Below are 26,884 nucleotides of genomic sequence, written 5' to 3'. Positions count from 1 at the left end.
GTGCTCCATCCCTCTCATCATCTTCGTGGCCCTCCGCTGGACCCGTTCCAACAGGTCCATGTCCTTCCTGTGTTGAGGACTCCAAAGCTGGACACTGTGTTATAGAATCATAGAATGGTTAGAGTTTCATCTCCGATCTGCCTCCCCCTCTCGTGTTCTCGGTCTCACCACATATTGCCTTACCGGGGGTTGTTCCGGTTCAAAACAGAATTGACGGTAATTGCCCTTTGCAAATTGATTTTTCTGTTGAAAACACAGGCTTTGATATTCTTCCGCACTCAAGTGACTGCTGCATGCAGAGTCAAATAAATCAAATGAAATATTTATTTTTTTTTTAAGCCTTTCCTTAGAAAGAAGAACCTTCTGTTCACTTGTAGAATTATTTCTGCTAGTCTGAGTATTTCATAGGTTTTGTCTGAGCCTGAACTGAGCCCTGCCAAGCGCAGAGACCCACCGTGCTGCCCGCTGCTGATGTCAGTGGCAATTTTGCGAAGCTCAGCACGACTGAGAATTTAGCCCGTAATTCTTCAGGGGCTCATTTCTTTTCAGTCCCTGCTGAAATGCAGCAGTCCCTTCTGGGCTGAGATGTGATAACCATTATCGAAATGACGACCGGAACAGCCCAGCGCTATAGTGACGGAGGATGGAGAAGGGTATTACGCTGATTAAACCAGCAAGAGAATTCGTGCGAGCCGAGTGCTGTTATCCCTCCTGGAATATGGCTTAAACCATCTCCCCGGTGGGGAAAGATGATTTTTAATGACAAGAAATTTGAATTTCAAATCTCCTTGGGAAAAGAGTCTGTCAGGCATCGGGGCTTCTCCCCAAACTGGTCGTGCTGGGCAGCGGTGCCTCTTGGCCAGCCCCGGTGTGCTCAGCACCAGGCTCTGGGCATCCACCCGGGCGTGGGGGGGCCTTCCCCAGCTGCTGGTGCTGGGGGGCTTTATTCAAATCTTCTTGCATTAATAAATACCTGCTGGATGCTTTGCAGAGATGGGGCCTGTCCCGTCTCGTGCTCGGGGATACAGGTGACAGAGGGAGACCTTGGTCCCCAGCTGGCGAACACGGGGTGCCCTCAGAGGCTGGTGGCCCTGGATGAGGCTGCCGCAGAGGCTCGCTGATGGGGACTGATGCTGATAGGGACTGACTGGTGAGGGCAGGATTTTCTAGTTGGTGCCTCCCTTCACACCGAAGGGATGCCCAGGAGAGGCAGCTGGGCTCGGTCACTGGCCGCAGAGGAGATGCAGAGCTATGTGGCAAGGCTTGGTGGCCCCCAGGAGAGCCGTCTGGCAAGCAGGCAAGAGAGAGGGGCAAGCCTGAGGTGGATGTTGGCAGGAACGAGAAAGGGAAAAACAGGCTGTGGGGACAGAACCAGGAGGAGAAAAATGGGCCATTAAAGGCAGCGAGACCACACCTGGTAAAAAAGACACAGACTGCCAAAATTCCAGTATTTGTCGGGAGAGGAACATTCACACACCTGCACCTCTGTGCCGAGGGCATCCTTTGCAAAGAAAATAACTCCTGGCCCCGCAGAGCTGGTGAAGAGTGTGACATTTTTGTGAGTGCTCCCAACCAGCTCCTCCGGCCATCGGGAGTGAAGCTTCCCAGGGACATGCCTTGCTGCCCCTCTGTCCCAGAGCCAGAGCAGCTCCCATCATCTTCACCTGTATTCCGGCGATGCCAGCCCGCGCCGGCTGAAGCCTTCATTAATCATTGCGGCGGTGGCCCCTGACAGCGATGTCACCGCTGCCTTACAACACGTCATTTCGAATTGCCCCAAGTCGTTATTTCACTGAATTTCACTGAATTTTTTTAGAGTTGGAAGGGACCATATAGATCATCTAGTCCAACTCCCCTGCTGAAGCAGGATTGCTTAGAGAATGCTACTCAGGACTGCATCCAGGCGGGGCTTGAAAATCTCCAAAGAAGGGGACTCCGCAACCTCCCTGGGCAGCCTGTTCCAGGGCTCTGTCACCCTCACCGTGAAGAAATTCTTCCTCATATTCGAGTGGAACCTCCTATGTTCCAACTTGTGCCCGTTGCCCCTTGTCCTGTCACTGGGAACCACTGAGAACAGTCCAGCTCCCTCCTCCTTCAACCCACCCCTTAGATACTTATAAGCATTGATAAGGTCTCCCCTCAGCCTTCTCTTCTCCAGGCTAAAGAGTCCCAGCTCTCTCAGCCTTTCTTCATAAGGGAGATGCTCCAATCCCTTAATCATCTTTGTTGCCCTTCGCTGGACTCTTTCCAGTAGTTCCCTATCCCTCTTGAATTGGGGAGCCCAGAACTGGATGCAATACTCCAGTTGTGGCCTCACCAGTGCAGAGTGTTATACGTTTCTGCGAGGTGGGGATCGATGGTCTGGGATCAATACCTGTATCTAAGGGCTGTGCGGTTGCACCGGCGAGGTCCTGCTCTCTGGGAGCTGCCCCCTGCCACATGCTGCCTTGTGCCTGCTTTATTCTCCCCTCTGAGCGGATGTGCTTGTTTCCGAGTGGTACAGCCGCTGGGAAAATGCTTCATTATGACTCTGGGAGTAGTAGTCACGTGGAGTAATTAGGCTTTAATGGATTGTGCCTCCGCCTGACGGGGTGCTTTCCTCTCGCTTGACCCTTCGGCACGCTCCAAAAGCATAAACAGGCTGAGGGGAAAGAGTTGAATGCAGGATGGGCTGTTGGTGTGTCCGTGCTGTGCGGGTGCGTAAAACAGCAGCAGAAGGTGCCCCCTTCAATATATGCCCTAAGTAAGGATATGCCCAGCTAAAAAAAAATGGAAAAAAAGCCAATAAATACATATACATATATAAATTATGGTCCAGTCTTCACTTGTCAAGTGCTATAATGTGAGCACTCAGAGCTATCCCGGGCTGCTTCTGGCGTTGGCTTCTGGATGCTCGATTCACTCGCGTATCTGTGTCAAAAGGCTTTTTCCATTTCACAGTTAATTCTTATCAGTGTGAGCTCCGATGGGAGATTGACAGGTTTCCTGATGCGAGTGTTCCTGCCTTTATTAGGAATCAGAATTAAGGAAGGCTTTTCTCTTCTATATACTTTCAAATCTAATAATATGTTTGTCAGTCCTACATATAATAAGAATGTCAGAAAGACATTGGAAAGATAAATTATTTAATATTCTGCAAAATTAGTCATCTGGAATAAAATAATGTGATTCTTGCATCGCTACTTATATAGATACTCCTGTATCATACTAAGTTAACCTTGTAATTCATTTGTAAAATGGTAATCATAAATTGAGTTTTGCAGGATGCTAAAATAAGAGTTTATTTTCGTAGGACCTAACCGTTTTAGAAGAGGGTTTGGACAACAACAACACAACCGGAGACAGTTCAGGAACACTGTGCCCGGTCCCAGGAGAAGGGCGGCTGCCGCGTTGAACGGAGTGAGCCCTTTGAATCGCCAGGCGTCGGCTCAGGAGGTAAGGGGTAAGAAAGGTGCAGCTCTTCCCGAGTGTCACGTCCAAATCTGCTGTATTTTTTGATTTTTTTTTATGATCCTGGATCACCGCAAAGAACAATCTACATAAAAAATTTACAGGCACCATCTTTTATATGCCTGTGCACAGCATTTGTACGCATAGGTGAGTACAGACACACGTGCATATAAAATAGCAATTTTCCAGTTGGTTTTATAAGCTTATGACTTGCATCATTTTACTGCATCTCTCCCCATGGCTTTTACGAAAAAGTTTTTTTAAAAAATGTGTTCTTAGAAGATTTGAAAACATTTCCATAAAAACAAATTCCATGTCATCTCATCTTACTGTTATCATTTAGAGGAGGTATGTTAAGATTCATCATTATTTGTCTAGCACCCAGAGCGTTTCCCAAGGTCCAGTGAAGTCAAAGGATGGCCTGTTGTTGACTTCAGGTGGCTTTGGTTCAGAGACGTTTCACCAGCCAGTGGGTATCCCCCCGAGACACTCATTCCCAGTGCCGGGACATCCGTGGGTCACATTGCCCCACGTGCTTCAGTGTAAAATGCGTTTTTTCTTCATTCGTGGCTTTCCCTTTTTACAAGTTTAAATGTTTTGGCCTTGTCTCTGCTCAAAAACGCTTTTAAAAAAAGATAGAAATATTTTCATTTGGGTTTTTTTGAGTTATTTGTAAGACTCTAGAGGTGGGAAGGAAGGTACGCGTTCGCCATTAAAGTAACTCTTACAGCTTTTCTTCCGAGCGTCAGTGATATTAAGCTGGCTTGGCATAGAAGGTGGGAATCAAGTGGGTAGATAGTCCTCTGTGAGAGGGGGTTGGTTTTTTCTGCGCTGATGGAAATCCACTCAATTAGGAGGTCACGAATGCTCAGTAAGCTTTAAAAAAAACCACCCGAGTGGCGAACACGATGGCACATTTAATGGCTGCGTCCTGGGGGTATAAATAAGAGAGCCCTAAAGCGAGCATGCATGTGCATGGCGTGTGGTTAGTCCTGAAAATAAAGGCTGTGGTGACTCGGATATTGAGTGTGGCTGGGCATTAACAGAACGTAATAAGCAGTTTCTAGGAGGCAGAATTCTGCCGTAGCTTCCATTTTGCAGAAATAACACAAGTGGGGAGGAATGTGGAAAGGCGTCTCCATTAGGGGTAGTGACAGTGCTGGGGGCTGTCCCACAGAAGCGACAGGGACAGAGTCTGTGGCAGTTTGTGTAAGGGACCGCGGGAGGATCCGCGCTGCTGTGGGGCTTCGGACGCGCTTCGTGCCTCGGGGCTTGGACGGGGCATCGGACGTGTCCAAACAGGAGAGAGTCAGTGACCGAAAGGGAACCTGAGCCAAGCTGTAACGCTTGGCTTGTGCGAGATTTGCTCTCCCTCGGCTCATTTTTGGGGGCATTTCTGCACCATCAGAATGAAACATTCTTCCTGGTGCTTGTCGTTCTGTGCCCAGGAACGGAGCCACGCGTCCGGGTTGTTGGCAGCGGTGTGCGCCAAGTCCCGGTGTCGAGACTACAGCGACACTGCCGGGTAGAAATATTCCTGCCGTAGGTACACAACGCCGTGGAGGAGACCAGGTTTTAGTAGATGTAGCGAGGAATCAGTTTCCCATCGAGAAAATACCAAGGGAGGGAACAAACCAGAAGCCCTTGCGGAGCAGGGTCGTTCTGTTGCAAAGGCAAAGCGCTTGGGAATGAGAAGAGGGGGAACAGGAACGCAGAGCCCCCAGCGCGGGGCTGACGCAGGGAGGGGACGGTGGCAGTATCAGCAGTCCCCACCGGCGCTTCGGAGCTGGGATTTCCCCCCCGGGACAGAGCCAAAGAAAAACGCCAAATTCAATGCAGCGGCGTTTCCGTCGGCGGGGGAGGAACGGAGGCGAGGTGGTGGCGCGGGTGGCGAGGGTTGAGCTCTCCCGGCTCTTTCAGGGCAACAGGAACGACGACGCTTTCGCCAAAAGCAGTGGGCAGCCCGAGGGACGGCGACGGCCGCCCCCAGGCCCCAAGAGATTCCGAGCAGCTGCTGCCAGCACCCACGCCCCGGGGAGAAGGTAAAATCTCGGGTAAATCTGGGATTTTTTAGGTTTTCAGTGACTTCCCCGTGCAGCTCCTGGGGCTCCACTCTCGGTCCCTGCCAGCTGGGAGCAGCTGCAGTCCCGTGTCCGTGCAACGTGAGAGGAATGCCCCTGGGTATGTTAGGAAAGCACCTGGAAATAACACGGCCTTGTGCTGGTAGTTAATAATTCAGGTATTAGATCCGTCATTTTGTTCTAGAAAGCACGGAAAATGTCACCTTTGTATTTTTATTAAGCTTTTTCTCTGTCACTTTGGGGAAAGTTTTTGGAGGGTGAAATAGCATTTATTTTCATGAAGGCAGGACATCCAGATTCCAGCGGGAAGGGACAGGCAGGGGGAGGGAGCATGTCCTGGAGAGAGGCCGCAGGAGCAGCCGCTGCACCGGGGAGCTGTACAGCCCCGGTGCCTGTCTCATCAGCATCCTCCTGTTCTCCCAGCTGGAAAGCAGGCGCCCCTGCAATCCCGTCTTTCTCTGCTCTGAGTAGAGCAGGGGCTGAATGACCTCCAGAGGTCCCTTCTGACCAGATTTTTTTCTGTGGTTTTCTTCCATGATTTTTTTATTTTTTTTTAATGGGCAGAGTTCAGAACAAACACAAGCTGTTGTTTCATTTGAGCAGAAAAACGAGTTCCTCTGAAATCCTTTGCTGGCAGAAAAAACCTGTTGGGCTGAACTTGGTAACACTCAGCCTCATTTGCTTCTTATGCTGCTTTTTCATATCATGCCGGGTTCGGTGTTTCAGCATTAAACTTTAGGCGAGACCTGGCTTCCTATTCACGGATGTCCTTTTATCTCTCTACCATCAGGCCTTTCCTGCTGAACCGGGGACCAGCCTTCCAGCAGAAGCGGATGCCGCAGCGGTTCTCCAAAGCCAACTTTCAGAGAGGGGTCAGTATTATCATAGAATCATTCAGGTTGGAAAAGACCCCTGGGATCATCGAGTCCAACCATCTACCCTACTCTACAAAGTTCTCCCCTACACCATATCCCCCAACACCACATCTAAGCGACTCTTAAACTCATCCAAGGATGGTGACTCAACCACCTCCCTGGGCAGCCTGTTCCAGTGTCTGATCACTCTTACTGTGAAGAGTTTCTTCCTAATGTCCAGTCTAAACCTACCCTGTTGCAGCTTGAATTCATTCCCTCTTGTTCTATCGCTATTTGCTTGTGAGAAGAGACCAGCACCAACCTCTCTAGAATGTCCTCTCAAGTAGTTGTAGAGAGTGATGAGGTCTCCCCTCAGCCTCCTCTGCCTCCAACTAAACAGTCCCAGCTTCTTCAACCGCTCTTCATATGATTTATTCTCCAGGCCCTTCACCAGCTTCGTTGCCCTCCTCTGCACCCGCTCCAGCGCCTCCATATCTCTCTTGGATTGAGGTGCCCAAAACTGGACACAATACTCCAGGTGGGGTCTCACCAGTGCTGAGTACAGGGGGACAATCACCTCCCTACTTCTGCTGGTCACGCTATTTCTAATACAAGCCAGGATGCCGTTGGCTTTCTTGGCCACCTGGGCACACTGCCGGCTCATATTCAGCCGCTTGAGCCGTATTGAGACATTTGTTCTGCAACCTCCTGCTGGTGACAAGCCTTCGGTTTTACCAGCCCTTCCCCAGTCATATCTTTGCTTCTAAAAGCACCTGGGAGAGACAGATGACTTTAATAGTGAGTGTATTCCCAGGAAAGTATTTGCAGGACAGGCAATTCTTAATGCAGCTTAATCTAGCAGCTGGAAAGTAAAACGTGGGCAGGTGATAGAAGTAAACCTTGCAGGCTGTACAGCAGCACAAGCAGGGCAAAGTAAAGCCTCCCCGTACAGATCCTCGTGCCAGCAGGAAACCCCAGATTAGCAAATTTGTGGAACTGTTGGAACGGGTCCAGTGGAGGGCCACGAAGATGATCAGAGGGATGGAGCACCTCTCCTATGAAGACAGACTGAGAGAGCTGGGGTTGTTCAGCCTGGAGAAGAGAAGGCTCCAGGGAGACCTCATAGCAGCCTTCCAATATCTGAAGGGAGCCTCCAGGAGAGCCAGAGAGGGACTCTTTGTCAGGAAGTGTAGTGACAGGACAAGGGGTAATGGTTTTAAATTGGAAGAGGGGAGATTTAGATTAGATATTAGGAGGAAATTCTTTGCTGTGAGGGTGGTGAGGCACTGGAACAGGTTGCCCAGGGAAGCTGTGGCTGCCCCATCCCTCGAAGCGTTCAAGGCCAGGCTGGATGGGGCTTTGAGCAACCTGCTCTAGTGGAGGTGTCCCTGCCCATGGCAGGGGGGTTGGAACTCGATGATCTTTAAGGTCCCTTCCAACTCTAACCATTCTATGATTCTGTGATTCTGTGAAATTTCTTGTCAGCATGCAAGGAAAGAGCTATTTGGATACACCAAATGAAATACAGGAAATGGAATTGTTGTTGCCAAGAGGTAATTATTTAAGTCTTTTTTTTTTTTCTTTATTAAATATATTTTGCAGCAGATGGATGCTAATAGAGAAGGAAAACCACCCAGGATGAGAAGGTAATTGGTGAACAAAGGCACGCTGCAAACACAATGTGCTCTTTCACGCTGGAACTGGAGCTGGATGCATCTCCCTGTCCCGGCAGGTGGCAAGTGAAACCCAGCCCCGGAGCGGTTCTGACGGTTTCTGTGGCTAATCCCCAGGCGGGCCAGGCCGGCGTGTAAGTAAATGAGGTGATTTGTTCAGATGGGAGCCCTACAAAAGCTGTGGTAAATCCCTTTAGCATTATTGCGGCTTCCCTTCTTCTATAATGAGTGCGCAGAGAGCGGTTCAGATCCAAAATGGTTGGCAAAATGATGTTTCGGCCTATCTGAAAGGAGACGGTAATTACCCTGCGCTCGTTTGATATCTGGAGTAAGGAGAAACAGAAGGAGGTGGTGGTGGCGGGAGGTGACAGGTCGGCCGTGCCCTTGGTGGGGTGTCAGGGGAAACGCCGTGCACCCCAAAGGGAGACGGTGGGCTGGCTGTGCCAGGGGAGGCCAGCAGAGGCTGGAAGGGGACAGTGTCACCCCTGGGCTGAGCTGGTGACCCAGGCACCCAGCGAGGGGCAGAGAGAGGAGTGGGTGAGGGCTCGTGTCACGTCCTGTGTGCAGAGGGCACCCCCGTGGTAGCCCTGATGTGATGTGGTCCCCGGCGCTGAGACTCTGCGCGGCGTGCGGGTGTCTCCTTGACACCTTGCTGCTTTGCGGATGATGGGACGTGAGCTGCCTCAGCATTCGCAGTGACAGCAGGTCTGTGCTTTCCTCAGGCCCGGGTCCAAGCGGCCGTTCCTGCGAAGCCGGAGGCCCCCGCCGCCGCCAGCCAAGCCCCAGCCCAAGGGGGTGCTGCTGAGGTTCAACTTCCGCGCCATGGCCAACCAGGTAGAGGGTTGTCGACGGGACAGGCGGCGCCTGGCACCCTCCAGCAGCCCTGCCGCTGGGCTCCTAACATCACGCTCAGGTGTCTGGGGCTGCCGGCTGGGTTTGTCTGGCATAACCCGGGAGGCGAGTCCCATAGCCCCGTTGGCTGGGTCGCTCATGCAACTGAAGGCACCTGAGAAGACTGTTCAGCAACTGCAGACTCAGCCCAATTTCCCCAACTCTGTTGGGCCCTCTTGGCCTATCCGTGTGCTTGCTCAGAGCAGGGAGACGCTGCTTGTGAGCGGTCCTGGCCGGGGGGGACCATTTCACTGTCGGTGCTCCCCATTCCTCAGGGACACACAGCACTTCTGGGCTTTGCTCTCTCTTTGCTTTGGTGACCTTCTCGGTGCCACGTTTTACACTGAAGTACAGTCCAAAAGCCCTGGGGCAGGTCGGAAATCCTGCTCCACCTTCTTCATTGCCGGCATTTCTTGTCTGGACGGTTTGGTTTTACTTCATGCCTTGTGCTCAAATGCCATCTGCTTGCTCCTGCTGAGGACGCCTGGTGTCTTGGGGCTGGGCACTGCTTGGAGGTTTTCCAGACGCACACAGTCTGTCGAGCTCCTTGTCTCCGTGTGCTGAGTGGTTTAATTGACTAACTGGCTGCCCAGCACCGTCCTGACTGATGGGCTCTAATCAATACCCTGCTGCAAGTGTGGCCACGCTTTTCCAGGAGACGCGGGACTGACTGGCTCTCCCTTTCCCCCGCAGACCAGCCTGACGCTGGATGAGAGGTTCTCTGGGCTGAGGAATAAGAGGCGCTTTACAGCAGCCCGGAGCGCCGGCCGGACGGTCACCATGCCTTAGCACCACCTGCCCCTCGCGGGGGCTGCCCGAAACAGTCCGGGCCCCGTAACGGGCAGCTCAATAAAACTTGATAGATTTCCTCCGAGAGCGCTGATTTGGCAACGTGCCGTCTCCTTCCTTACACGCTGAATGAGTGAGCGACTGAGGGCAGGGACGAGGCAGGACGAGAGCTGTGGCAAAGCACAGGGCACGTGGGACACGAGCAGGGCGATGGAGGGGGTGAATGGAGATGGATTTGCTCCTGCTCTCTGCCAGGGGGCTGGCACCAGCCCTGTCCCCCTGCCAGCCCACCCTGCGCTGCCCGGGGTGACACCTGCAGGAGGGAGGGGGCACCAGCTCCCAGCCGTACCCCCGGGGCCTTCCCTGCCTTGTCCCATCCGTGGGACAGAGTTGAGGACAACGTGCCCGCCCGCCTGGGCGGTGGAGCGGGGAGCGATGTGAGGGGCAGAGGGAGCTGCCCCTCGGTGGCACCAGTGGGGATGCCCCAGCTGCCCACATTCCCCAGCATCACCCCGGCTGCCTCGTGTGCTGTGTCTGCAGACATCCCTGCCCCAAGCTTTGCCGTGCAGGACTCCTCCATCCCAAAAATGTCTCGCTCTGCCCTGGTAGTCAGGCCTGAGTGGCTTGCATTTCTCTTTGGTTTGCCATGCTCTTCTGACTGCTGCTGCTGGCGTGGCCGTGGGGACGTGCCGTGCGGTGTCACCAGAGTGGCTGTGCTCAGCGTGGAGCACAGACGGGCTGCCCCAGCCCAAATCGGGTTTCCCAGGGCTGCGGTAGGATTTCGCATTAGGGATTGCATTAGGGATTTCGCAGGTGCAGCTCCACCCGCGCTCAGAACACCGGCATAATGGAAACAGCAGCTGCCGGAGGGAGGCTGGGCTCTGCAGTGTCGATAAACATTGGCTGAGATGTTAATGACTTGGGTCTAGTCGTTTGTTAATGAAGCCCTGCACCAGCCCTGAGTCACTGATCCCTTCTCCACCCCCTGCTGCAACCCAGCTCCGACTCTGCTGGACGCGGCCTCTCCTGGGCTCTAGGTTGTGCTTGTTGAAGCAAATACGGGGTAGACAGCTTTGCGTTTGACACCGAGCACCTTTCTCCAGAGACTGGACTTGGCGCCGGTTTTGTAGGGATGTGTGAAATGTTGTTCGCTGACGGAGCGGTGATGTACGAGTCCAATGCACTGAATAAAGAGCCAACTTGTCAAACGTCACCTCGGGTCGTTTCGGTCGTTCTCTCTGGAGCTGGCTTTTGGCACAAGTCGAGCCCCTCGTACGGGACACGGTGTGCGTGGCCACGGGGGCACCTTGGGGTGGCTGCAGTCCCCGTCGGTGTCCCCCGTGGGCCGAGCGGGCAGTTTGCTGCTCCAGAGCTGGCTCCAAAGCGCAGCCAGAGCAGTGGGAGGTTTTCAAGAGGTATTTTGTAAAATATTTGCGGTGAGTCTTTGGCCTTTAATGTTATCGGCAAAATCATGAGAGTGGACCCGGCTCCCGGTATGTCCAAAGCGAAACGAATGCAAACAGACTTTCAGGTTAATGAACCTGAAGTGAAGGCGTCACCCCTTCATGCAAATAATCCGGATGTCATGGAAGATGACGAAGAAACGCTGTCACAAATGGCAATACCCATGATTTCAGTTGAACTTTCACTATAAATAATGACAGAAGGTGGTAGACTCGCTAAGAAAAGCTGGTCACGTATTAAACCAGGATGCAAAGGGATGGAGCCGTTCAGTTGTGAAGGAGTGGCTGAGTGTGCAGCATCCCCTGCGTGTTCGGAACGCCCCCTGACACCATTCTCCAAATAGGTGTTTTTTCAGCAATTTGTACCTTATATTTTTTTAAGTACTCCTGGAATTAAAATTGAGGGGTGATAAAAGCCCCTCAATTAAAAAAAGCTGATAAAAAGCTTTTTTTTAAAAGGCTTTTTTAAAAAAAGTGATAAAAGCTACGCTTTTTTTTTTCTAGCTTGGTTCCCACCCCAGCGAGAGACGGCCCAGGCTTTGCTCAGAAGGGCACTGAATTTACAGGTAGCAAAAAAGCATAACCGTCATGTTAAAAACATTGGGAGAGGGCGTGGAGTCCACCCACTCGACAGGCATAAAATACCCCTTTCTGCCGTGTACTGAAACCCCAGAGCCGTTCTCTCTGGGGCGGTCTCTGCTGCGGTGCGGGGGGGTGTGCGGAACCCGGCGGCTCTCCGGGGAGGCTGTCGGTGGGACGCAGCTCAGCGTGTTGGTTGTGGTTTGAGGAACCCACAACAATTTGTTGTTGTTTAGACGATTATTCCCTCACCCCATGACCCCTCCCCACCCAGGAAGGGGAATCGGGGAAAAAACAAGGAAACCCGAGGGTGGAAATATAAATAGATTTAATAGGATAAGACTAGATAATTAACACTAATAACACTAAAGCATGAGCATTGATCCCGATACCAATATAAAATCCACAAGGACCATCCCCAGCCCATTCCCCAGCAGAAGCCGTGCACTCCCAGCAGGGATAGCCAATGTGGGACCCTGCGAGCGCCGCGGCTTCGGGAGGAAGGGAAGGGCTCAGGGCTCCGGCACCGGGGCAAGGAGTTCTCTGGACCCGCCGCCATCAGGGAGAGAGCCAGCTACGCAGCAAACTTTTCTAATTTATATTGGATGTGACGTTCATGGTATGAAATAACCCTGTTGGCAGCTTGGGTCAAGTGCCCGGGTCTCACTCCTCCTCGTCCCCTCACCTGGGGAGCTCAAAAACACCGAGACCTTGAGACCCGCACCCCAGAGCTGGGGAGAAAGTAAATATTGTCACAAATTTGGACACCAGCGTCTTCTAAAAGTGCAGTTTTCCCAGGCATGAGAAAGGATATCAGTCCTGTGTCTCTTAAGCCAGGCCGAGGATTCTCCAGCCTTGGCCCGGAGCTGCGCTCGCCCAGCCGGAGTGTCCGCGGTGCCACACGGGCGGGATGGTGGTCCCTGACCCGGGAGGTGGCAGCAGCCGCCTGCTCTCAGGCCAGGGCCACCGGGGAGGGGCAGCTCTGCCACCCGGAAAACGTTTTTACTCTGTTTCAGGCCAGCCAAAGCCATCTCCAGAATAACCTCTGGTGGGGTCCGAGAGGTTTAAAAGTGCAGGAGGAACCGTACAGGGTCAGGAGAGGGTCCCCGTGGAGCATCCCCGGGAGGGGGACACCAGGATCGAATGAAACCCACAGTGATTTCTCCCATTAGCCGCTGATATCCTCGTGTTTAACAGCATTTGGTGGAGTTTCCTTCCACTGTTGCCTTTTGCTGTTTGCTTCCTATTTGTCTGCCTCCAAAGGCCAGTATTACAAGTGACTATTTGTTCCTGTATGCCTTTTGCATTTTATAGACCCATGCTGTGTTCTCCCTCACCACCTTTCTAGAAAAGCCCCAGTGTATCTACTTGTCCACTGCCGCCTATTGGATATTTTTTTTTTTTTGGAGTGTATATGAATTTGCAATAAAGATATCTTAAATGAAACTATGTTTATATTAAGTCAGTACTGTCAAATATAAATGCCCGAATTGCTACCTCAAGGAAAAGATGGGAAAGATAATTAAATTGAAAAATACCTCATTCTATGTATCCGACTGAAGGACCGAACTTCCTTAGAGGAAAAAGGAGAATTTCAGATTTAAGTCCACTATTAGTTCCTACTAAATCAGTTTTGTTTGCAGCCATTAAATAAGTGAGGTGCAGAAATGGAATTTCGCCATTGATCTCACCTTACACAAAGAGAATACTGCTTAGAAGCAGAGGTCCAAATCAGATACATCATTATGTGTCGACGGAAGCCGATCCATCCCCCTGGTCACCTTTTCTAGCTCTGCTACATCTGCCTGAGACAGCAGGGCTGAAGCAGACACAGTTATTTGAGATAGATTTATAGGGAGGCTCTGCTTTGTTTTCTGTTCCTCTCCTAATAATTCCTAACATTCCAGTTGCTTTTTAACCCAGAATAGCCCCTTGGAGTAGGCAAGGCTGAGGCACATTTATATTGGTTTATGAAACAACCTCCCAGGGACCATTTTGTGCAGTGGCCGGTCTCGCAGCGCTTGTGGAGGTGGCAGAGAGGGCACCCAGAGAGGTGGCTACAAGAGGACGCGCCCAAGGGCCCAATGTCCCCATTGAAGCACCGGTGCTGAGGTTTGGCATTTTCTTGGCTGTTTACGGGATGTCTGGTTTGATGCTACATTTGATGCCTTTAATGAGCTTAACAGATATGGGTTAGAAGGCCAGCTTTCCCTGCGAATTTCCCCCTTTGTCAGTTCTTGCTGATTTTAGGGCTGTATGACCTGGAGATGTACATCAGGTTCCTCCCCAGCATCCTGGGGCACACGTGTGGCCAGGCTGGTCCCAATGTGGTGCCCAGGGAGGAGCATGGCAGCAGGTGCCTCAAGAATAAAAATGTGTGGTTTGGGACAAGCCTGTTGGTCAAATCCATCCCGGTAACAAAGCAGCAGCCACGGCATCGCCCGCGGGGGCTGAGGGTCCCTCCTGCGGGGAGAGATCCCCGTTGCCGGGGGATCCTGGTGCCGGCACTCGTTGAGTGGCTGCAGGCAGGGCATGAACTGGCTGCGTCGGTGGAGGTGGAACCCGCTGTCAGCAACAGGAGTTGTTGGTTTTTAGGGATCCTTGGAGGGATTCAGGCAGCCAGAAACCACAGGCAAAATCTTTTAAACAGAAACCCGAGATCCAAACAGCGTCTCAGGCACCGCGCTTCCCTCAGGGGCTGAGACAAACTGAGCTACAAGCAGAGCATTTGCCAGGCAGCAACCCAGTAGAAAAGAGAGTCACCACAAGCTGGGAAAAGACACACAAACCCCTTGGCTGAAACGCAAGGGGTGCCCCAAACTGGAGCTCAGACAGCAAAACAGCCTGGAGGGGGGAAACATCCTGTGGAAGATCGAATGGTACTTTATAAACTATTTCCAGAAACCTCATCTCGTTTCTGAACAAACCAGTATGCTAGCCCAGCATAGTGCTAGGTGAGAAAGGAAACATTGCTACGAACCCAGAGGATTTACCACGTTTTGCTAGAGGACCAGAACAACCAGCGGCATCCCCCCAGACAGCACCGGGCAATCCCAGTCCCTCCAGTTGAGGCGCTGCAATGGGCAGGATGTCAGGCTTTCATGGCTCGCCCTGCTCCAGCCCAGCCTTAGCTTTGCCAGGAACCTGTGCCCTGCACTAGGGGCAGCAGCTTTGTATCCTGGAAAAGGGACAGCCTCTTCCAGAGTTCGATTAATGGGCCTTTAACTTCCATTTGCAAGACAGAGAGATTTTTCCCCATTGCAGGTTTCATTCGCTGAAGTCTTATTCCCACTGTTCGTCTGGATCAACTCTGACCACTTTTATAGGCAACATAACATTAAGTGCTAAGATGTGGAGGCAAGAGGAACAGAAAAATCAGATTTGGGCTTTATCCACTCAGGATCAGGGGATTAGGATTTAGTATTAAGCCATATCCTAAAGCAGATCCTTCCTGGTGATGTCAGGACTGCTGCCAGCTCTCACGATTTTACTGTTTTACTGTAAGTTCCGTGGTGTTTAATGGTGCCTGGCTCCTGAAGGCAGGTCAGGAGGTGAGAATCTTGGTTTGCCTGTATTAAAAAGTCAATTTTCAGTGCTGTGTCTGTGCGGGGAAGACTGTGACCCAAGAGTAACTTAAAAGCTTGGGCGTCAGCTGCCGAAAAAACAAGGAACCTCTTAATATATTTTTTTTTTTAATGTCATATGTTACTAAGTCAACCTCATGATGTTTGGAGCTTGACTCATGACTCTGAAACGCGCAGAGAAAACACTGCCAGGCCAGAATTAATCCGCAGCTGCATCTCATTGTGAATGGGAATCCCTGTCCCACCACCAGCATTTGGAGACCTTTGTCCCCGCGTCCCCCTCTGTTGCACTGCGCTAACAGCCCCGCTGTGTTGCAGAAACGCAGGTGCCTGAGAACCGTGAGATCTGCTCTTCCTGTAGGTGAAGCCTGGAGGAGAGGGTGTTTGCCTCTAAATCACACCAGGCTGCAACTATTAACCCTGCTCTTGCTGGGGTCCAGGAGGAAGATGGCAGGGTGCAGGCTCCCCACCCTCAGATGGGCGATGGCACCGTCGCTCTGTGGCCACCCATCCCTGGAGGCTGAGGATGTCCCTGACCTTGCTGTGGAGCGAGGAGATGTAAGATGGAGATGTGTGAAGATGGAGAGTGGTGACTGTCAGGGCCCCCAAGTGAACCCAGGCCAGTGGGAAGCGAAGGACGGAGGGAGGATGATTTATGTTGTCTATGAGTTTATTTGCAGCTGGTAATGTCTTCCCCCAGCTGCTCCGGGGACGGAGCTTCTTGTCATTCTTGCCAAGAGCGTTCATAAACCTCGTGGAGCCTACTGTGTTCCCAGCAGTGCCAGGAACAGGTGAAGCTCTGCACGTGTTTTGTCCTCCCAGTGACTGTTACTGGAGAAATAAGAGGCTGCCACAGGCACCACAGGACCTGGGGCAGGCAGGCTCTCCCTCCGCTGCTGCGGGGGGCATCCAGCACCCCCGCATCTGAAAACCCTTCCTAGCTTCAGTTTTCCAGCCTAAATGAGTGTGGCCATCTCTGCCTGCTCCTGAGTCAGCCTTATCCTCTGCTGAAATGGCTCTCCCCTCTCTGCTGCCCTGTGTCCCCCAGGAGTGTATAAAGGCAGAAGTCCCTTCCCAGTCTGCATTTTGCCTCTTTTGGCAGAGTTTCTCCCAGCCCTATTAAGAGCCCTTCTCAAAGCCCACAAATGGAAAATCCCCGGTCCTGGCATCCCCTTCTCAAATGCACTGTAGCTGAATATGCTGTCTTACCTATGAGATATAAGGAAGGCTATTGCCGTAGATGCGCAGCCCTTCAATTTTTGAGATTTTCCTAGCTTCATGCAAAAACCCACCCCATGGAAGCTCTGGCAGAGCACTGAGAGCTTCACTCACTGAACGGTGCTCCCACCACCACGCAGGGACCTCACTTCTCTTGTGTGTCACACCGTGGAGTGCAGCTCTGCCGGGGAGCACAACCACATAACGCTGCCAGCCAAGACAGCAGGATTTAATACCAGCCCCTTTTGCACCGTGCTAAGTTGGCCTTGCCAAGGAGGCATCTGCAGGAGGTCCCGGGTTTCACACCTCCTGTGGGCCTGCAGAGAGCACACATCCTAAATTCAGATTTTTCCCTGGCCCTAGACCCAGCACAATGATTCATCTGTGCATTTGCTTAAAGGATCTCACTGTCGACCAATCCAAGGTTTCTTTCTTGACCGCAGTTGATTTTGGTATGCAGAAAATGCCTGGGTAAAGACAGGAATCTAGCGGCATTTTCAGTGTCTGCGAGCTGCCTGCTATATATTAACAACAGACTAAAGAGCTCTCGACGGTTGAGTCCCAATTTCCATCACTACAGTTTTGTAGTTATAACACTAACTAGCAATATGGGAAATAACTGGAGAAAAACCTCACCTGAGGAAAGACTGAGCTGAAACACCCTTAAAGGTCTGGATCTTCTCTAATAGCTATGGGAGTGCAGGAGCCTGTGGGTTTCTCAGCCACATGGGTTCAGGCTCAGGAAGAAAATACGGTCCGACATGCAACAAACCTTGGCTCTAGGATACGTGGCATGGCTGAGGGTTTCCTCCCTGTAGGAAAGACTGAGGTCAAATATCTTTATTTGCATATTAGCGGTGATGGAAGTTGCCTGTGTGCAATGAGAAGAGAGCATGGTCCAAACAGCTAGAGACTAGAACAAGACTGATTTACTTCTGTTTTGCATAAGCCTATAAATTGTCCGGAACTCGCTCCTTTTCCTGAAAAACTGCTATCGTCTGCAACAAATTTGACTAATTCCACCTCAACACAAGGATGATGCAGGGGAGGCAGATTCCTCAGGGATCTCAGTTCCTGGAGAAAATAAAACTCAGCCTTTTCACCAGCTTTTCATGGTTCACCAGCTCCACACGAGGGGAAAAAGCGTTCGTTTCTTCCTCATGCTGATAGCGATGGGAAGGTGAAGGACCATCAGGAAAGTGTCCTGCTTGGACCTCAGCATCAAACAGCTGTGAAGGGCTGGGGAAGATGGAGAAGCTGCAAGAGGAACCCCCTCGGCCAGGTGGTCCCCAGCACTGCCTGGGCATTTGGGTGACCAGCGCCCTGCTTGCTGCAGCTCCCGGCTACAATCCCTGCTAAGCAGCCCCTGTGGGGGGAAAAAAGGAGCGTTTGGGGTTGTTATGCTTCTACAGCAATCCAGAGACACACCAACAGCCCCGGGTGGTGGGCACGTGGAGCCTTTTTGGGTGCAAGGGGTCTAACGCATTCAGAAGCACTTTGATTCAAGCCGTTGAATGTGCCTGGTCACGAATCCATGATGCAAATCAACACGACAGCACTTCTGGAAGGAAAAGGAACTTTTGTGTACTGCATACAAGATGTTCTGGTGATGTATTTATATCAGCTCCAGCAGCGTTCGTTAAAATAGACGGTAATTGCAGCACTTTTAAAGCAGGGCGATAACAGAATGTAGCCACAAACAGAATGTGAAAACGTAGCAATTTCCACCCAGCACCTACCTTTAATGCAAGGTTTTATCTTCTAATTTGAGCCCCCGATCACATCTTTATGTGTAACCACATGTCTTTGCTTTGAAAATAGGCTAGGTGGTACAGATCATACATATTTAGAGAAGGGTGTTTTTAGATCCTTCTCAAATTACAAGCTGGTTCTCTGCTGAGATGCTCTCTGACTAGGACCAGCCAGGAAAAAATACTCAAAATGTCATGAATTGAGGGCTAACTGTTATACTGGGGGGTAGGCAGGGTTTCTCCCGAGCCCAGGCAGAGTTTTCCCTCTCTCGGAGCAGTCCTGCCACAGCCTGGGTTAGAAACGAGCTTGGCACAGCCTGAGATGCGTGCCCAGACCATACTCATACTCTAGCTCCCCATCTCTTCCCTTGGTCTTCATCCAGCCCCACGTACGCGGTGGGGACCCTGACCTCTGCAGCAGGGTCCCGGGTAGGATGCAGTCCCTGCTGTGGCACGGGCCCGCCGTGTCCTGGCAAAAGCAGCATCAAGCTCAGCATAAAAGCACCTGTGGCTGCTGCCCACCCTGGAGTGCTCTGCCAGCCCAACCGCTGCCACGGAGGGTTTTACTGTGCTGGAGCCATCAGAGCCCACCACCATCTGGATCCGTGCGGAGAAAACCCTCGCAGAAGTCTCCAATCCAGCTCTCGCTCCATCTAACCAGAAATCTTTGGTATATTTGCTGGTTGCTGGTTTACATCTGTGTAACTTCCTGCTCATCTTGGCTGCTGAGGACTTTGGTTACCTCGGGACCAGGGGCAGATCCTCTGTTATCTCATCTCAGCTGTGGGTATCCAGCTCTGCTCAGCCGCGCACGTCAGCGACTTCAGCCACCACAGAAAGCCAGGGGAAGGCAGAGCTGAGAAAGAGCCTGGAGCTGCTAAAAACCAGCTCACAGTCATTCACGATTCTCAAAGATGGTTCCATCAGAGACAGCCAGCTGGCTGATGGAAGGGCTGTGGGAGGTCATTGCATCCTGATCTACACTGCTGGATAACGTGCAATAAACTGCCAAAACCCAGTGGTTTTTTTTTTCCTCGAATGCCCTCATGTGGGTCTCTAGCAGTAGGTAGAAAGCAGCCATCATCTGCATATAAAATCCTTAGAGATGGCAGTTAGAACCAGGAAAGGGAATTCTGGATTTCATTCAAATATTAAAACTGAACATTTTGGTGGCAAAAATGGACAAATTACATTTTCAGCTGTTCACGTGAACCTCCCCCTAGCTCTCGAGGAAAACCAGAACTGTTTTCATGAAAATGTTGTGTTTCATCAAGAAGCTCTCACTGCTGGGAATAAAGGAGATAAACATTTTTATAGGGGTTATATTTATTACATACCAGTGTCCTGACGAGATAGGGGATATTCAGTCTTTTTTTCAAGTTCTTGTGTATACATTAAATCAAGTCCCAGACCCATCCAACAATTTATGGGCTCCTTTCCACATCATATCAGTCTCTGCAGGTGCTGTTATAACAGGTCTCCCTTCCAACTGCTGCTATTGTCTGTGCCCTCCTGTCCTCTCCTTCCCAACAGCCACTGGGAACCGTGAGCTGCAACTCTGGATGCAGTTAAGGGCAAGCTTTGGAAAGGTTTTCAAAGAATAGTCAGCAAATTCTAGGAGTTGATGTGATCTGTATGTCAGGGTCAGATGGGCTGAGAGAGGCCCTGCTTGGAGGCGCCGCGTCGTTTCCCTGCCGCGATGACTTCCCTCCTGCCCGACTGTGACCAGCGATGCTGCCCACAGCTACGTAAGCCTTGCATTTTCTACAATTTTGACCCAGAAATGGCTGCTGAGCGCTGGCTGGCTCTTTGGCCAAGCTGCTGCATTGCCCACTGCAGCAAGGGGCTGCCCTGGAGCAGGGGAGGGACAGGGGGCCACCACTGAGGGTAGGCTGAGGGGCCACAGAACAAAACTCTTCTGCCGTCCCCCACTGCTGCTGATCTGGGTGACACATCACATCTACAGCACAGCAGCCACCTGGCCCTGTGCCTGCTGCTCCTCAGGGTTGCTTGGGAGCTCGTGATGGAGCATCTTGCGATTGTGGATTGTAAGGTCCTGCATGTGAGCCAGGACAATCCCAAGCACAAATCCAGGCTGGGTAGAGAATGGCTGGAGAGCAGCCCCGAGGAGAAGGACTTGGGGGTATTTGCTGATGAGAAGCTCAACATGAGCCAGCAACGTGTGCTCACAGCCCAGAAAGCCCCCGGCATCCTGGGCTTCATCCCCAGCAGCATGGGCAGTGGGGTTAGGGTGGGGATTTTCCCCCTCTGCCCCACTCTGGGGAGACCCCCCCCCTCCAGTGCTGCCTCCAGCTCTGGGGCCACCAACATCAGAAGCACACGGACCTGTTGGAGCGGGGCCAGAGGAGGCCATGGAGATGCTGGGAGGGCTGGAGCCCCTCTGCTGTGAGGACAGGCTGAGAGAGTTGGGGGGGTTCAGCCTGGAGAAGAGAAGGCTCCGGGGAGACCTTAGAGCCCGTTCCAGTCCCTAAAAGGGCTCCAGGAAAGCTGGGGAGGGACTCCTGATCAGGGAGGGGAGCCACAGGAGCTGGGGGGGAACGGTTTTAAACTGAAAGAGGGGAGATAGAGATGAGACCTCAGGAAGAAATTCTTTGCTGTGAGGGTGGTGAGACCCTGGCCCAGGTTGCCCAGAGAAGCTGTGGCTGCCCCATCCCTGGAGGGGTTCAAGGCCAGGTTGGATGGGGCTTTGAGCAACCTGGTCTGGTGGGAGGTGTCCAGGGCAGGGGGTGGGAACTGGATGGTCTTCAGGGTCCCTTCCAAACCAAACCCATTCTATGATTCTGTGAGCAGCACATTCAACTCCTTTGTCTAAAGGCAGTTTAGGAGACACCTGAGGGGAGTCCCATCCTTTGCCCTGCCAGCAGCAGATCTGTGAAGGACCATGCAATGGAGCAGGTAAAAGGGAATGTGAAGAACAACTGGTTTTTTCTCTACATTCCTTTAAGCCCTGATGACTCTCTGCTTTCTACTAGCACTTGTATTTTTGTAAAGACATTAAAATAGATCTGACCATTAGTCCAGATGTACAGACAATAAGAGCGTTGCATATGTAAGGGTTTCAGGACTAGATCCAGTTTTTCTGTGGCTTTTTAAGCCGTATTTAAACAAAATTGCTTCTGAATATCAACTGGTCAATGAATTCTTTTTGGTTTAGTCTTGCTGAGTTGGATTAATCATGTTTACCAGGCTATAGAAATGCTTGATAAGTTTTTTTCTCCCTCCCTCTCCCCTATTTTTATTAAACTCAGCATTCCCAGAAGTTGCTGGTTGCTTTTTAAAACAACTGACAAAGTAAAACTCACACAATGCAAGAGAACTGAAAGACAGTTCCATGTGTTATTTTGCTCAATTTGTTAAATCGCATCAGCGCTAACAATAAATTTCTACTCCCTACCCTAAAAAGTTAAAACATTTCAGCCCTTTGTGTTGTTCGCTTGCATTTTTGGTCAGAGGGAGACCTACCTTTTGCTGGACTTTATGCCGCCTTTGCACTGAGTGGTTTAGCAAGTGTGTGTTAAATGTTATCATAAGAGCTGAATTGTAAAGCGGTGAAATCATCTGAAAGTGCAACAGGCCTAAGAGGCACAGCACGGTTCACATCCATTAGAGCAAGCTCAGTCACAAATATTCCCTTGATATTTGCCAAGAAAATCTGTTATTTTCCAGCAAACGCAGTGGCAGAAAGCTGAAAGCAAAGGGGATTTTTCATCATTAGCTCCTGTCGCATGTTCTGTGTTCAGTTCTGGGCCCCTCACTACAGGAAGGACATTGAGCTGCTGGAGCGTGTCCAGAGGAGAGCCACCAAGCTGGTGAGGGGTCTGGAGAACAAGTCACACGAGGAGAGGCTGAGGGAACTGGGCATGTTTAGTTTGGAGAAGAGGAGGCTGAGGGGGGACCTCATTGCCCTCTACAACTGCCTGAAAGGAGGCTGTAGAGAGGTGGGTGTTGGCCTCTTCTCCCAAGGGAATAATGACAGGACCAGAGGAAATGGTCTGAAGTTGGGGCAGGGGAGGTTTAGATTAGATATTAGGAAGAATGACTTTCCTGAGAGGGTGGTCAGGCACTGGAACAGCCTGCCCAGGGAGGTGGTGGAGTCGCCATCCCTGGAGGTATTTAAGAAACGTGTAGACATGGCACTTCAGGGCATGCTCTAGTGCCTGAGATTTTTGGTTTGTGTCTGTTTGTGGGTGGGTGTGGGGTGTGGTTGCGGGTGTTTGTTTTGTGGTTGGGTTTTTTTGTTTCTTTGTTTGTTTGTTTTGGGTTTTTTTTGTGGTTGGACTCAATGATCTCAAAGGTCCCTTCCAACCAAGATGGTTCTGTGATTCTGTTCTCTGTCCCACTCAGGCAATATAGAGCCCAAACTCTACATAAGAATTAAAGCAAGTGGGATGAGGAGATTTTTCAGGTTTTTAAAAAAGAAACACCCATTAAGTCCAAAGACCCTCTCTGCCTCTACAGAGCCCCAGGTCCATGGGGACAGTGGGAGGGGTGCCCTGAGTGCTGCAGGGTCACCGGTCTCTCCCCAGGCTTCCCCGGCTGCGCTTTCCCACAGCCACAGCCAGCTTTGCCGCCGGGCGCATCTCCCTCAGAAGTGCAATTCGCTGTGCAGGAAGGGCAAGTAACAGCCCCACGTGTGCAGCCAAATCATTTGTCATCTCTTTTCAGATCATTTTCTATCTTCTGCTGCCGCTGTGTGCTGCACTGGCCAGTGCAGTGCATTCATTCACGTTATCCCGATAAACATGTCAGCAGATTTGAGAAAGGGAATTTGTGTCTGCTCTGCCAAAGCCAACCGATGCACGCCTGTGTTTTCCTTTCAGGAGAGAAGCGTGGTTTGCTGGGATTTACCAACAGTTACTGAGCAGGATTTCGGGCCCAATTAAGATTCTGTCTATTTTTGGATCTAGAAGGTGATGGTAACATTCAGTCAGCTTTGAATGTCTGGCTGATTTTAGCTAAGAAATTTCTTACGTTATCTATTAGAAGCAAACCCTTTATCTCATGACTACCCCCCCCAAACCAAAACGTAGAGTATTTTGCAATACTTGTATAATGAAATTTACTATGTATCAAAGTCTTTAAGATCTACAGCATGTGTCTACACAAAACTGTCTTTCTGTCTGTCTCTTACCTTTTACAGCTAATGCAGAATAAGAACTGCAGCTCTCTATATTGCACTGCTTACAAACTGACAGCCCTTCTCCTGCCCTCCCGAGCCGGAGCCGTCATCCCTGCAGCGAGAGCAAGAGACAATCTCTGCCCAGACGTGTCCTGGAAACCATCGTCCAACAGACCTTCTCCTGCCTTGCACCAGCCCAAATCCCATCAGAATGGCACACTCCCGATATAATACCCAGACGCAGACATCTTCTGCTTTGTTCTGTAAGAAGATGTACCCAAGGGACTAATTCGGCATGGTTTGGACACTAATTGCTTGGCAGCCCTGTTTGCCTTTGGATACCTTGTTACAGCCAGTTGCATGAGTCTGTTTGTCTGATCTAATCAACGGAAGCAAGCTGGGCAGCAGCCAGCTCTGCCAGGAGGGGCTTCACTTGGGGCAGAAAATTATGCAGGGCTCCACGTTGCCTTGAGTCAGACATGAAGCACCTCTCTGGGCTTGCAAATGGCATCTGGGACCCATAGAATCATAGAATGATCTAGGTTGGAAAAGACCCCTGGGATCATCGAGTCCAACCATCTACCCTACTCTACAAAGTTCTCCCCTACACCATATCCCCCAACACCACATCTAAACAGCTCTTAAACACATCCAGGGATGGTGACTCAACCACCTCCCTGGGCAGCCTGTTCCAGTGTCTGATCACTCTTACTGTGAAGAGTTTCTTCCTAATGTCCAGTCTAAACCTACCCTGTTGCAGCTTGAATCCATTCCCTCTTGTTCTATCGCTATTTGCTTGCGAGAAGAGACCAGCACCGACCTCTCTACAATGGCCTTTCAAGTAGCTGTAGAGAGTGATGAGGTCTCCCCTCAGTCTCCTCTTCTACAGCCCATTCTGTGGGACCCACAAGGCAAAGTTCAATCCTTTGCCATGGGGAGGATGACCTCGAATGGATGGGGTGCTGCTCAGGGTCACCCTCAGAGCCCCACACTCTGCAGGCACGTGGAGAGTTAGGCTTGAGAGAAGGTAATGAACGATAAGGAAACTCCGCGTGAGCAGGGTGCACAATATTAAATGCATCATTAGCGCGGAAGCTTTGTTTAAAGCCAGTAAGTCTTCCCCTAAACAGAAAGGCTGGAAAGGTTGAAATGTCAAATTCCTGTGGGAGAGAAACTCTGACTTTCCTCACTCTGCCCATCATCCCTGTGCAAACTGCAGCGTGGCCTCTTGCCACCACGCAGAGCTCTGCTTTCCCACACACGTGGGTCCTCGCGTTTGGGGTTTCAGAGGCAGAGCCGTTGGGGCTTGCTGCTCTGCCTCCTGACCCACAGCGAATAAAGCAGGCTCAGTGCACTTCTCCAGACAGAGCCTTCTTTCTCAAGTCCTTGTCCTGAACACGCTTATTATGGACAACTTCACATCAAACCCAGGCAACTCATCACTTGGGATTAGACAGTGTGCTGCCTCCCCCCTCGCCACTTGCTTGCAGGCAAGCCCAGATAAATACCATTGCTCTAATTCCGGACCAGTGGCTCCTCCAGGGAGGCAGCTCCACCTATGTATAGCCTCTTGAAGATTTGGCCGTGCCACATGCGTCTCTGTTAAATCTATGGTTTTAGATGCTGTATTAACTAAACTTATCCTTTTTCTGCTGCTGCAAGCTACAGAATAATTTTTAGCTAACGTATGCCACAGAAGCTGAATAGCAAAGGGTTAGTCTCCTGTGGCAAATACTCCTAACCAGAGAATTATGCCAACATCCTCGTCAATTCTCCGATATAATAGTTTGAGGGACTTCAGTGACTAGAACTGAGTTGCTCCGAGTGTTTTCCCACAGCAGCACCTTCCACCACTCGTGTCCTGAGCTCACTGACCTCCTCCAGCAAAGAGCTGGAACTGAACGGGTTTCAGGAATTTGGGAGAAGTGAAAAAGCCCAGAGGCTAAATGTTAAGCTGAATCAGGGCCAGTTGAAGTTGATTTATAGCAACCACTACCAATTTCCAAATAAATAATAATTCTTTAGCCATTTCTTGGCTAAACAGTGAATAATCAGATCCACTCCAAGTATTGATCCAGAGAATGACTTGCTTCTGTTGAGTAAGCACAAACATGTTTTGCGAGGAGGCCATGACTGAATTATCCTGTTACTTTTCTTACAAAACCCTTTTCCCCAGTCTTGGCTGGCATTTGGTCTCAAAAAGGAAGCTAAAGTAATTATTCTAAACAATAGACTTGCTAACATCATGTTAGTGTAGGAGTTTGAGATTCAAATTTTGTTGGTGAACGTTCTTGCCAAGCCAGGTTTATGATTCTTTGACAAAACTGCCACTTCCAGGTTTTTGTTTTGCTTTTTTTTTTTCCCACTGGTGAACATGAACTTCCATTTATCCACACAGGAAAATACAAGTTTCTCCTAAGTTGGTAAAAAAAAATCTCTTTTCTGTGGATAATGGTAACTTTTAATTCTGTCACCAGAAAAGATCATCAGCTGTAAAGCACCGCTCAAGCCAAGCTTTGGCGGAAGAGGAGCTCTGAAGCAAGGTCCTTTCCCTGCAGTGAGCTGTGCCTCGGAGGCCACGCAGCCAAAGCAGGACCCACCACGTCTCAACGGCCTTTTGTGGCCATTCCCACCCTCTGGCTCTGAAGGAGTCACCGGCCAGTGCTGGCATCACTCCTCGCCGTGATCCTGACACCTGGACCCTCCTGTCCTGGATAACACCCCGACATGCTGCTGTAAGCCTGGGTCACCCCACCAAATACACGAAAACAGCTTCCCTTGGGGATTAAAGCCTGGCTATCCATGGGAGAAGCCCCACTTAGGAGCACACAAGGTTCCCACCCACAGGTGGGGAGGTGGTGGCAGGTGGACCCCGTTGCATGGGCAGGAGCTGGGTAAGGGCAGAGCTGCAAAAACAGAGCTGGGCCCTCGGACCAGTATAACCAGTTGAGATTATACAAACCCAGCTTCGGTCTGGAATTAGTTTTAGGTGTTTCAAAGGCCAAGCCAGGTCCCCAGCAGATATTCCTCATGTTTTATTTGGTTTTATGCATAAGAGATTTCTTAGAGCACAGAACAGTTTCATGAAAGAGTTGTTAACGAAACCTTTCAGCCACAACATCCCAAAACTGCAGGAAACGCTGGAATGGTAAATAATAAATATTTTGCTAAAAGCAGACTATATGTTGTGCTTTCCCTCTGTCATCGTCTGCAGCTGGCAGACCTCATCTGCAAGGTCTCTTAAGCAGTACGCTTCTGTGATACTTTGCTGCTTGACAAGTACAGCCAAAGATCTTTAAACAGAGATAAAAGCCCAAGAGTACGTGCCCAGGCTACCACAGCCCCAACAGCACGTCCTCGTGGGGACTGGGTGCCTGTGATTGCTAGAGTGACACCAGTTTCTATAGGAGC

General features: G+C 50.8%; 1 protein-coding gene across 3 annotated transcripts in view; it reads left to right on the top strand.

Moving 5' to 3' along the window:
* Window positions 1-26,642, top strand: part of LOC141464472 (UAP56-interacting factor-like) — a 31,213-nt gene extending 4,571 nt beyond the window's left edge. For 2 of the 3 annotated variants that reach the window (XM_074147412.1, XM_074147411.1), the window contains 7 exons: window positions 3,293-3,435; window positions 5,371-5,492; window positions 6,322-6,403; window positions 7,988-8,031; window positions 8,118-8,192; window positions 8,781-8,892; window positions 9,643-10,950. In XM_074147412.1, the coding sequence (XP_074003513.1) occupies window positions 3,293-3,435; window positions 5,371-5,492; window positions 6,322-6,403; window positions 7,988-8,031; window positions 8,118-8,192; window positions 8,781-8,892; window positions 9,643-9,738 (674 nt within the window). In that variant the 3' untranslated portion in view covers window positions 9,739-10,950. Of the gene's footprint in view, window positions 1-3,292; window positions 3,436-5,370; window positions 5,493-6,321; window positions 6,404-7,987; window positions 8,032-8,117; window positions 8,193-8,780; window positions 8,893-9,642; window positions 10,951-23,494 lie in introns of those variants that run through there. The other variant, XM_074147410.1, reaches the window with a different exon arrangement.
* Window positions 26,643-26,884: the final 242 nt, after the last annotated feature.

The sequence above is a fragment of the Numenius arquata genome, chromosome 5, assembly GCF_964106895.1.
Source record: "Numenius arquata chromosome 5, bNumArq3.hap1.1, whole genome shotgun sequence".
Classification (NCBI taxonomy): domain Eukaryota; kingdom Metazoa; phylum Chordata; class Aves; order Charadriiformes; family Scolopacidae; genus Numenius; species Numenius arquata.
Note: the sequence above shows the minus strand (reverse complement) of the source record. Positions and strands in the feature narration are given on the sequence as shown.